The sequence below is a fragment of the Arachis duranensis genome, chromosome 7 (assembly GCF_000817695.3).
Source record: "Arachis duranensis cultivar V14167 chromosome 7, aradu.V14167.gnm2.J7QH, whole genome shotgun sequence".
Classification (NCBI taxonomy): domain Eukaryota; kingdom Viridiplantae; phylum Streptophyta; class Magnoliopsida; order Fabales; family Fabaceae; genus Arachis; species Arachis duranensis.
Genome location: NC_029778.3, coordinates 55570085 through 55582473, shown reverse-complemented (window position 1 = coordinate 55582473; position 12389 = coordinate 55570085). Strand labels below are relative to the sequence as shown.

The 12389-nt window shown below is 37.1% G+C and overlaps 1 protein-coding gene across 1 annotated transcript; it reads right to left on the bottom strand.

Annotated features, from left to right (window-relative positions):
* Nucleotides 1-9954: 9954 nt before the first annotated feature.
* LOC107459091 (uncharacterized) lies at nucleotides 9955-10290 on the bottom strand. Its single transcript, XM_016077305.1, has one exon. The coding sequence runs from the start codon at nucleotides 10288-10290 to the stop codon at nucleotides 9955-9957; it is 336 nt and encodes a 111-aa protein (XP_015932791.1).
* Nucleotides 10291-12389: the final 2099 nt, after the last annotated feature.

The window sequence follows — 12389 nt, the reverse complement described above, 5'->3', positions numbered from 1 at the left end:
AAATAATTTGCCCACACAATTTATATTATTGATAGCCATACAAACAAAAAGCATATAGGGGTATTAGGCTAAAGATATTAAATTATGATATTCCCCATATTAATCCAAATAATCATTAATCATTATCCTTTTAAAGAAAATCTTTAGAGAATAAATGGAGTTGCTACTGGCCATAGGAAAATTGGCAGGTGCAGACATATATTTTGTCTAACAGAAAACTTAAGAAAACGGCCACAACCACAAATCTGATCCTTCCATTGGTCAAAAGATAACAGCTATGGTATCGAATATCTTTTTCGATATCGTTTAACTCACAATATTTTTTTAAAAATTTAATAATATTTAATAAAAATATTATAATAGATATTTTATAATAATATAAAAAAATAGTATAATAAACTTTTCATAATAGCACTTAAAAAAATATATAATAGATAACTTTTATAATACTTAAAAAAATATTACAATACATATAAGTTTATAATACTTAAAAAAATATTATAATAGATATTTTTTTATAACATTTAAAAAATATCAAAATAAATTTTTTTAATAACACTCTAATAAATGTTATAATTTTTTTTTTGCTAACACTAAATAAATGTTACGAAAAATCTTTTTCGGTGATAATTACAAAATATTACCATATATTTTTTTATAACATTTATAGCTATAGTATCTATTTATCATTTCATATTTTAGTATGTAATTATTTATTTATTTTTTCATATAACATTAGAAAGGTATTACCACTCATTTTGATGCACAAAAAATTAAAGAAAAATTCATAATAAACACAAAGTATAATAAAAAAATTAATAAGCAAATTAGATTTTTTTTTCTTTAATATTGTCTAAAGTTACCATAGAATAATCGTAAAAGAAATAACAAACAAACAAATTAACAACTAACAAACAAATTAGAACATAATATCTAAATCTTTCTTAGTTTGTCATCTCAATATTATTAAGACACTACTTTTTTTTTATCTTTTCTTATGTTGGTCATGTTTCATTTTTTTCAATTTCAAGCAATGATACATCATTTTAACCACATTTTAAACTTCTTTTTCATTTGTTTTCTTAGTTTTTGAATCAAATCTTTACGTTTTTAGTGATGTTTTGATAACTAAATATATATTTGGAGTTGTGTTAGAATAATTGTGTTTTCAAGATAAAATCAAGCAAATCATGATAAAAATTAATACAGAAATGAGCTTGGAGGCACAGACCCAAAGAAGACAAGTCCAATGCCTAGAATGCCAAGCTGGGCGCCGAAACCCGAAGCCCAGCTTCAAGGAGTGGTGCCCAGCATCAACGAAAAGAAGCCTAGTGCCTTCGTGCACTGGGAGAAAGAATAAAGGGCTCAAGCCCGGATCCCTAAAGTGGCGCCCAACTCTACTCTAATTGTATGTGTTGGGCACCCAGCACCAGGACTTGGAGTCTGGCTCCAAGTGCCCAATTTTGTTTCATGCCCAGCTTCACCACTTTTCTATATACTTGGAGCCCGGCTCCAAGATAACAAGCCCGGCTCCAAGTGCCTTTGTCACTCCCAGAATTTTAAAATATGATTCAAGCCCAACTCCACTTCACCAAGCACAATTCTAATGCATAACCAACTCTCAGGAAGCTTTAATTTAACTGAAGATTCAAGATTTAAATGATTAGTTAGTAACAACCTCTTCTAGAAAGATAAATAAGTGAGTAAGGTTCACAAAGAGAGATATCCATCACAGATAATACACCATCCACCACACACTCTCTTTCTCTCTCTCTCTCTCTCTCTCTCTCTCTCTCTCTCTCTCTCTTAGTTGTGTTCTTCTCCACCATGAGCAACTAAACATCTCTTGAGAAAGGTTAGGGACTGTGTTTTATTTTTATGGATTAATAATACAAGTGTTTTCTTTATTTTGATTCATGTTTCTCTCCTATTTCAAGATTGAGTTTCATTTTTCATCAATAATGATTAGAAGTATTGGGAGATATTCTAAATCTATCTTGGATTTTGGTGTTACTTCAAGAGATTTCATATTGGAATTAGCTTGAAACTCATCTTATAATCTTCACTGATTTTAGAACTAGTTCTTGAATATGTGATATTTAATTCATCTAGGGATAGTCCTTGAATATTGTGTGGTGATGCATGTGCATCATTGGCAGTTTTACTTATTACTTTTAGTAGTTTTTAGTTTGTTTTCATGAAAATTTAGTTAATAAACAAGCAATGGCATACATGCATTGGTGCATCAAACATGTATGAAGATTATAGTTTTTTCATGAAGATACAAGAGTTAATTAATGTAAGAAGTGGTGCTTAAGAATTGGTTTGAGTAGATGAGTTTCATTGCATTAAGATAGGATAAAAAATCTTGTATTAAATCATGCACTATCAAAGCTTTGATGCACCTTCCTTGGTTGATGATAGGAGAAAGCAAGGCTATGGAGAAGCAATAGCACTTAAAGTGGCACTCAAGGGGCAAGTACCAAGTAAAAAGTGGCACTCTCACTCAAGCTCTCATGCATGCTTGCCCCCATGAACGCTATCCTCTAAGAGCCCAGCGCTTGCCCTGGTGCTTGCCCTCACGCTCACTTTTAAGAGTGCCCAACAATCAAGGACATGGCGCTCTCACTCACGCTCGCACAAGCAAGTGCCCAGCAACCAAAGACATGGCGCTCTCCAATAGCACTCTCACTCACGCTCACCTCCAAGAGCGCCAGCCCAAGAGGCCACACTTGCATCCAAACGCTCGCCATCAAGCGCCAGCGCTCTCCTGGAGCATGCACGCTCGCCCCCACGCTCATTCCCATGCTCATTGTTGCAAGTGCCAACAAAAAAACACTCTTGGGAGCAAATCTGACGCTCACTTGCAAGCGTCTTCGATTCTGGAGATTGAAGATTTTTGAAAGTGTGCGTACGCACAAAACATGCATTTTTAAAGAAGTGTGCACACGCATAAAAGGGTGGTCCTGCTGCTTGTCTTTAGCGGTCATTTGCATGCTCGTGTTGGTGAGCGCCTTCAATTCTGGAAATTGAGGATTTTTGGAAGTGTGCGTACGCACAAAACGTGCATTTTTAAAGAAGTGTTTGTACACACAAACTTGTGTACACGCATAGAAGGGTGATCCTGGCACTCGTCTTCAGCGCTCATTTGCACGCTCGTGCTGGTGAGCGCCTTCAATACTTTACCATGGAGAATTTGAAGTTTTTGCTTACGTACACTCTGACGAGCGTACGCACAATAGTGATTTTTGCGAGTGTGCACACGCACAGGAAAGCGTGCATACGCACAGGAAAGCGTGCATACACACAAAAGGGAAAAAATCATGGTGCTTATTTTTACGCTCATGTGGAAGCGCCAGCCTCCCAGGATTCCTCCAATAGAGTGGGCAGTGCTAAACTTCTCCTCAAGTGACCCCGAAATAAGTCCACAAGGCCCAATTCTAATGCACACTTTGAAGGCACACCTGAAGCTTAGAATTAGTATAAATAGAGGTGACTTTGAACTATAAAAAGGGACTCCCTAGTAGGGATTACACACTTCACTTTTTATACTTTGCTTGTACTTAGCTTTTAGTTTACTTTACAGCTTGGTAATTTTGGAATTCCTTTTGTAAAAGAGCTATGATCCACTAAACCCTACTTCATTGGGGGAAGGAACTCTATTGTAATTTGTTGGATTAATAGTAATTTTTACTTTCTTCTTCTCTTCATCTCTCTTTGATTTATTAGAAAGAATTTCATTCTTCATTCAAGAATTCAATTATCTTGGAAAAGAGATTGAATGTACTTGGATTCTATGTGATCCTTGGGAAAGGAATTATAGAATCATGCTTGAAACTCTTTCTCATACTTGAGTAGATCTGGGTTTTGGGTGGAAGATTGTGACATTTAATCTACCTAATATTTGTATCTAGGAGAGTGATGACTTACATCATCTACCCTTTTTCTTGCATAAAAAGGACCATAAAAGAGGCATAATCTCATTTGATCATTGCAATTCATGCCTTAATTGATGAATATCATAGTACATTACTTTGAAATGAGTTTGTGCTGAATTTTAGGTGGAAAAGACATAAACAAAATGGGAAAGAAAACAACAAAACAAGTGGGACATGTGAAGCAGGCGTGCCACTTGGAACAAACGCCACAAAAATGTATTAGCGTGGCACGTCAAAAACTGGGCGTGGCACGCTGGTACAACATTCCAAAGAGCAAAAATGAAGACCATCAAAGGGGCGTGGCACGCCAACAAAAAGATGAAGCAAATGAAGGGCGTGACACGGCAGTCTCATGGCGTGGCACGTTGGTAGTATTTTCCAGAGAGGAAGAAGAGGAGTCAGTGAACTCAGGGGTGCCACTTGGGAGATGAGGCGTGGCACGCCAGCAAGAGGGTGAAGCTTTAAGAGGGGCGTGGCACGCTAGACCCTGGGGGTGCCACACTGGTACAAATTTCCAGAAGTATGGAGACAAGGAAGATGACCTTGGGCGTGCCACTTGGTGTCGAAGGCGTGGCACGCCAGGTTACTTGGCCATTTAAAATGTCCTGGGCGTGCCACTTTGGCTCGAAGGCGTGGCACGCCAGGGGTGAAACAGAGGACGGCGTGCCACTTAAATGGTGAGGCGTGGCACGCCAAGTCAGAAACAGAGGGAGCGCGACACGCCAGAGAAGCGCCAGTCACACGCCAGCTGGAAGATCACGTTTGTTGATTTTCTTTTCCCTCCAAATTGTAATTTTCTTTTCACTTTTGTAATTTTCCTTTATTTTCTAGATCTAGGAGTAGTATAAATACCCTTAGAAATATTGGAAAAGGGTTAGCAAGTCACAGAGTTTAGTTTTGATTTCACTTTTTACTTTTCACACTTCATCTCTTCCATCTTTTGTACTTTCTCTCTAAGCTATGAGTAGCTAAATTCCCTCTCATTAAGAGAGGGAGCTCTATTGTAGTTGATGGATTAATGATAGTGAATTTCTTCTTCTCTTCATCTTCTCTTTGATTTGCTAGAAGAAATTTTGATTTTCATGCTTAGTGTTCAATTAACTTAGAAAAGAGATTGAATGCAAAATGGGTTTCTTGGAAACCTTGGAAAAGGAAAAATGAAACCATGCTAGAAATCCCTTCTCACACTTGAGTAGAATCTGGGTTTTGGTGTTTGGATATGGTGACATACAATCCTCCCTCTACTTGGACCTATGATGATGTGTGGTATAATCAGGGACCGAGCATATCTCTCTTCATGAGCAATTAGACCAAGGAATTGGCTATTGATCAAGATCTGAGAGATTGAGTCACCAAGGGATTGGGGCTCAATCAATCATGATTGCCAAGAGGTCAATGAGTTGCATGATTGAAGAGGATATGAGCTGGATTTAATCCAAAGAGATAATATCTCCTGATCTCAATAAATTTCCCCCATTCTTATCTCTCCCATTCTTTTATAGCTTTACTTACATTTTGCAAAATCCCATTCCCCTTTACATTCCTGTTATTTCCATTTTTGCACTTTATTACTTTCCTTTATTCTTTTGCCATTTATGTTTCTGCCATTTATAATTCTGCACTTACAACTTATTCTGTTGAGCTTGACTAATTCACCAATTAATTAAAATTGCTCAAATCTACCAATCTCTGTAGATACGATCCCACTCCACTGTGGGTTAATAATTGACGATAATTTTGGTGCGCTTGCCAAGAGCGGATTTATCAATATTATTGGGAAGGGGTAGTGAATTCTGCCCCATCAGAGAGTGTGTTGTATAATTAGTAACCAAACTTCATCTCTTTTCATGAGCAATTAGATAAAGGAATTGGCAATTGATCAAGTTTAGAGAGATTGAATTACCAAGGGACTAGGATTTGATCACTCATGATTGCCAAGAGATCAATGAGTTGCATGATTGAGGAAGAGATGAGAATGTATTGATCAGGAGAACACAATATCTCCTGAACCCAATGAATCTCCCTATTCTTATCTTCCACTTCTTTAGTATTTTTTATTCCATTTAATTCAACTCCCCTTACCTTTTCATTCAGTCATTTACATTCCATTTACTTTATGCAATTTAAATTTCCAGCTCATTACATTTATGCTCTTTAATTCAGTCATTTAATTTCATGCTCATTTACAATTCAGTCATTTATTTTACTGCTACTCAATACCCCATTAACGATTTGTTTGACCAGAATATCCAATTGACTAAAGTTTCTCAATCTATCATTCTTTGTGAGATCGACCTTACTCTAAGTGAGTTATTACTTGACTATGATCCGGTATACTTGCCGGAGGAATATTGTAGTAATATAAATTCCGTATCATGTGGCTTAAAATCAAAACCGTTCTTAACATCTTCTCTTTGATTAATTGACCAAGACATTGGAAATTAATTAAGTTAAGAGAAATTAGATTTCCAAGATATTGGAATTTAATTATAAATGATTTTCTATGAAAATATTTTTGCATGAATCAAAGTTTTGAAAACACAAGTGTTGTTCTTAAAAAGATTTAGCATCCCCGAAGCCTTTAACATTCTCAATCTTGATTTCTTTCTAATTTTTTAAGCTTTCCCTCGTCTAATAATCTAAACAAAAATCAATTCTCACTTCTCTATCTCTTCCAATTCACGAACTAACTTTCACTTGCCAAGGTGTGATTGATCTAATCAGAGATATAACTAGACGTTGCTTGCTTCAATCCATTAATTTTCGTGCGAATGATATCCATTAGACGTGGTATTACTTGATACGATTTGGTGTATTTTCCAATAGTACAAGCGTATTGATGTGGATTTTATACCATAAACTACCGGCAAGTGCACCGGATCGTACCAAGTAATACCACGTGAATAGGTTATCATTTCCATGAGGATTAATAGATTAAGCAAGCAGTGGTCAACTGATTATTCTAGTTAGATAAGTAGAAATGAAGGTTTTCTATAGCAAATAGCATAAATAGTGAATTAAATAAAACAAGCAGTAGATGTGTGAAAGATAATATGAGAAAAAAGTTAAGGTATCGAAGATATTTAGATTTTCAGAGTAACAATTATCATCATCTGAATTGATCATCCAATGATACAATTCATAAAAAATCTTAAGTGATTGAATCCCAATTTCTTGGCAATTCAATTTCTTCTAACCTAATCAACTGTCAATTTCTTGAACAATTAATTATGCTAAAAGGTTCAGTATAATTTCTAGTTTATATGCCACACAATTTTCAAGAACCCAAAAGAAACCTGATTCTATGTCACTTATCAAATTAGTGCTAGAAAATTAAAAAATTATGAGAAAGAGTCTCAAGCCTAATTCCAATTATTTTAACTTTTCCAAGATTCAGAGAAATCCAATTCAAATTAACGTTATTTTCCAATGTACTATAATCCTTAAGATGAAGAATGAAACTCAATTCTTGAATAACAATCAGTGCATTAATCAAAATAGAAGAATAATTGTATCAATCCATCAAAATAAGTAGAGCCTATATCCTTAACAATGGAAGTTTAGTTGCTCATGGTACAGAAAAAATCCTAAAAAGTGAAAACTGAAAAAGTGTGGAGAGAAGAGAGAGAGAGCCTGCAGGGCTTCGAATCCCTCCTTTGATATCCAATCATAAATTATTCAAACTCAAATCAAAATAAAAGCTAATCATATTGTTTATTTTAATTTAAAACAAATGAGATCTGTGTAATTGCGTTCAGAAATGTGGTGAAAAATATTGTCCTTGAGGTATGATGGGTTGTTCTTGTTGTGGTGGAGGAGCTTGTGGAGCTTTTTCTTCTTTGGCTTGATCTCTTCTCTAAACCGCCACCCTTGCATGTTCCATTGTTTTCTTGGAGATTGGTCTTGCAATAGAGATGAGAAAGTCATTCTCCACATTCACCCTTGCTGCTTCATAGAGGCGGTGAATGAGATGTGAAAAAGTCAAATTTGTATGTGAGGAACGATTTAAGGCAATGTTGTATATTTGTTGAGGAATTATTTCTTCCATATTTATCTCATACCCTATCATGATGCAGTGAAACATGATGGCTCTGTCTAGTATGACCTCAGAGTGGTTGCTTGTTGGAATAATGGATTGTTGAATGAACTCTAACCACTCTCTTTCCACTGGTTTGAGGTCACTCCGCCCCAATTGGTTCGAATGGCCGTCCATCCCCATTCATCACTGAGCACCCGGGAGATAAATGTCTTTGAGCACTTAGGTGTACCTTCGATCCTAGCTCATCCTCTCACTGTAATTGTCCACCCGTGAGGGGTTACTTGGAGTTGAAAGTTGGAAGATCTCCCTTATTCTCCTTGAACTAAAGTTTAAAGCTTTTTCCCGTGCATAGGTTTGGTGATCGTTTGCATTCACAATATGAATATCTCTATATGTAATCCAAGCATTACCAAAAAACTCTTGGACTTTCAGTTGACCGACTTTGGTGTGTGGATCACAAAGAATTTCCCAACCTCTTCTTGCAGTTTGGTGCCGGATTTTCAGATATTCATTTGAATTGAGATCAAATTTAACCTCTGAAATCACCTTCTTCTTGCTCGTGAGCTCAAAGAAATGCTCTTCACGCAATTTGGAGTGGAACCTTGTGGAATCAAAAGAGCCGGTTGCTTGTTCCTTCCCTTTTCTCTTCCTTGATGATGATTCATGAACCTTGGGTGCCATTAATAAAAATAAAAAGCTTGCTCGATAACACCAAACCTGAAGATTTGCTTGTCCCCAAGCAAAAATAGAAAAAAATAGAAGAAAAAAGAAGACAGATAAAAATAGAGGGAGCAAGCTAGGATAGGGTGGCAGTGCGTGAGAGAGGGGGGAGGGTGGAGATCGAGAAAAAAGTAAATGGAATAGGGGAAGATGGAGGGAGTTACGCATGTATTGTTGTTGTCGGGAGAGGGAAAAGTGAGATGGGAAGAGTTGGGGAAAAGAGGGTGGGGAAGAATGATATGTGAACAAAAAAAGGGAAGATATATGATGGAGGTATAATAGAAAGTGATTTGGGGGTTGGGTTACACATAAGAAAAGAAAAGAAGAAAGAAGGTTAGGGAAGGGGGTTAACTAGGGAAAAGAAAGAGAATATAGGGGAGGTGAAAGATATGGGGAAATGGAAGATTGGGAGTAGATAAGGATGGGACATGGCTGAAGAGGGATAGGGGGTTAGGTTGAGGGAATCAAGGGGGTGAGGATAGGTTTCAGGAGAGATAAGGGGGAAAAATTCGAATTTCGAATTCTGAAAACAAAGGAAACGGACCTGGCACTAAACGTCAGCTACTTTTGTTCTTTTTTTTAATATGGCAGTAAATGCCACAATCTGGCGCTAGCGCTAAGGTGGTAGTGAAGGATCCTTTTTTTTTAGTATTCTTCGCCGCGATAAGGCGCTAAACGCCAGTCTTCTAGAATGTGTCCCTCCTTGCTCGTCAAACTCGCTTTAAACACCCAGAAGTGGTGTTAAACACCGAGTTGGCAGAATGCTTGCCCCCTTTGCGTAAGTCTTGGCATTAAACGTTGCTCACTGGTGCCAAATGACAGGCTGCCAGTGAGCTCCCTAACTTGCAAAAAGTCTTTTTGCCTGTTCCAAGCTTCCCTGTTTCTATTTCAATGGTATCGCATGAATCAAATAAATATAAAAATAAAGAAAACTAAGGAATAAGGGAAGAATAAAAACAAAATAATGAAATGAAAGGATACTAAAGATTGGGTTGGCTCCCAACAACCCCTTCTTTAACGTCACTAGCTTGATGGTTCAATCCTACTAGGTTAGGAGATGAGTAGTCCTTCGATGATCGACGTTGCCACCATCAAGATAGTGCTTCAAACTATGGCCATTGATAGTGAATCTCCTATCGGAGTTCTCTTCCATGACTTCCACATGGCCATAAAAAGATACTTTAGTTACTAGAAAAGGCTCTGATCACCTTGATTTCTGCTTCCTTGAAAAGATCTTGAGTTAAAGAAGAGTACTTTCTAGCCTGGCTTAAATGTTCTAGTGGTTATTTTCTTGTCATGCCACAGTTTGGTCTTCTCCTTGTATAGCTTGGCATTCTCATACGCTGCTATTTTGAATTCATCAAGCTCATTGAGTTGGAGAAGTCTCTTTTCTCTTGCAGCCTTGAGATCAAAGTTGAGGAACTTAGTAGCCCAGTAAGGTCTATGTTCCAACTCCACAGGAAAATGACAGGCCGTGCCATAGACCAACTGATAAGGAGACCTACCAATAAGAGTCTTGAAAGCTGTCCGGTAAGCGTAGAGAGCATCATCTATCTTCCTAGCCCAGTCCTTCCTTGAGGTGCTCATGGTCATCTCTAAGATCCACTTGAGTTCTCTGTTAGAAACCTCTACCTGTCTACTTGTCTAAGGATGATAGGGGATAGTCACCTTATGTCGGACTCCATATCTCTAAATAAGAGAATCCAACTATTTGTTGTAGAACTGACTTCCCCCATCACTGATCAAGGTCCTTGGGACACCAAACCCGCTTAATATATACATTTGGAGAAAGTTCATCACAACTTTGGCATCATTTGTAGGTAGAGGTATTGCCTCCACCTTGGACACATAATCTACAAGCACCAATATGTAGTTGTTTGAGTATGATTGGGGAGGGGGGGAGGTCCCATGAAGTCTTTGTCCTATACATCAAACAATCTACTTCCAATATAGCTTGTTGTGGCATTTCGTTATGCTTGGACAAATTCCCAGCTCTCTGGTACTGGTAATAGTTTTTCACAAATTCTTTAGCATCTCTAAAGAGAGTAGCCCAATAGAAACCGCACTGGAGGACCTTTACTACATTCCTCTCTCCACCAAAATGGACACGATATTTGGAACCATGACAATTCTAGAGCATTTTCTTTGTTTCTTCATCTGAAATGCACCTTCAGATGATCCCATCTGAGCACCTTTTGAATAAGTAAGGTTCTTTCCACAAGAAATACTTGGCATTATAGAGTAACTTCTTAATTTGTTGTTTAGTGAATTCCTTGGGGATGATTTTGCTGGCCTTTTAGTTTGTTATGTCTGCAATCCAAAGGCTCCATGTATAATAAAGAGTTGCTCGTCAAGAAAAGCTTCATGTATTAGAGTGGGGGGGATTACTGCTTCTTCAAGTTCAATTCTAGAGAGGTGATCAGCTACTTGGTTTTCTGAACCCTTCCGGTCTCTAATCTCAATGTCAAACACTTGAAAAAGAAGTACCAACCTAATTAACCTGGGTTTAACGTCCTGTTTGGTCAAAAGATACTTAAGAGTAGCATGGTCGGTGTAAACGACGACTTTTGAACCAATCAAATAGGACTTAAACTTATCAAATGCATATACCACAAACAACAGTTCTTTTTTTGTAGTAGTGTAATTTTTTTGCTCCACTACAAATTCTATGTACTGGGCGCCCAACACCAACACTTGGAGCCTGGCTCCAAGTGTAATTATCACTCCCAGGATTCAAAAAATTGCTTCAATCCCAACGCCACTTCACCACGCCCGGCTTTAATGTATAACCGATTCTCAGGAAGCCTCAATTCAATCCACGATTCAAGATTTAAAAGATTAGTTAGTAACAACCTCTTCTAGAAAGATAAGATTTGGTTGTTAGGATTATATTTGATTAAGATTTGAATTTGAATAAGTTATCTTTTTCTTTGAAAGATTGTAAGACCTAAAATTTTTGAAAAATCTTATTATAAGTCAATTTTAATTTATTTATTCATTAAAGATTTTAATTTCAGAAATTATTTTATTAAAAATAATTAAATCAAGTTTTGATAATTAAATTAGAATTTTTATCTAATTTTACAATTATTGGATAATTTTCATATTTAAATTATAAAGTTTAGTAATTGTAAAATAATAAGAATTTTATATAAACTCTAACTCTTATATTAGAGTATTTATTTTAAAAATAATTTGTAAATTAATGAATAAATAGTATTTTTATACATAATTATTGTTAGATTAAAATTGGTTTTCAATTACTATATTATCCCTATTTTTTTGAAATTACCAACCTACCCTTACTCCTCTTTCTCAAATCAAAATCTTAACACTAATTTCATTTTAACCCACACTTCCCACTCACACACACACACACCATTACCTTAACCCTCCCCCATGCCCGAAAGAAGAAAGGAAAGAGATAGAAAGAGTGAGCCAGCGGGAGGAGGAGAGGAAGGGCGCGTCACCGATAGGGCTTGGGCTATCGTCGCATCGTCGTCGAGCTGGAGGGACATATCGCCGCCAAGCCTCGCCGTCGAAGCTCCATGTCATTGCTGCCACAATTCACGAAGAGAGAGAGAGAGAGCAGCGCCAAGAAGGAGAGCTCGAGGAAGAAGCTACTGTCGCCACCCCTGCTCTGCCGCTGCCGTGAAGTCACCCACTGCCGTCGCTGTTCCTTCATTGTCGTT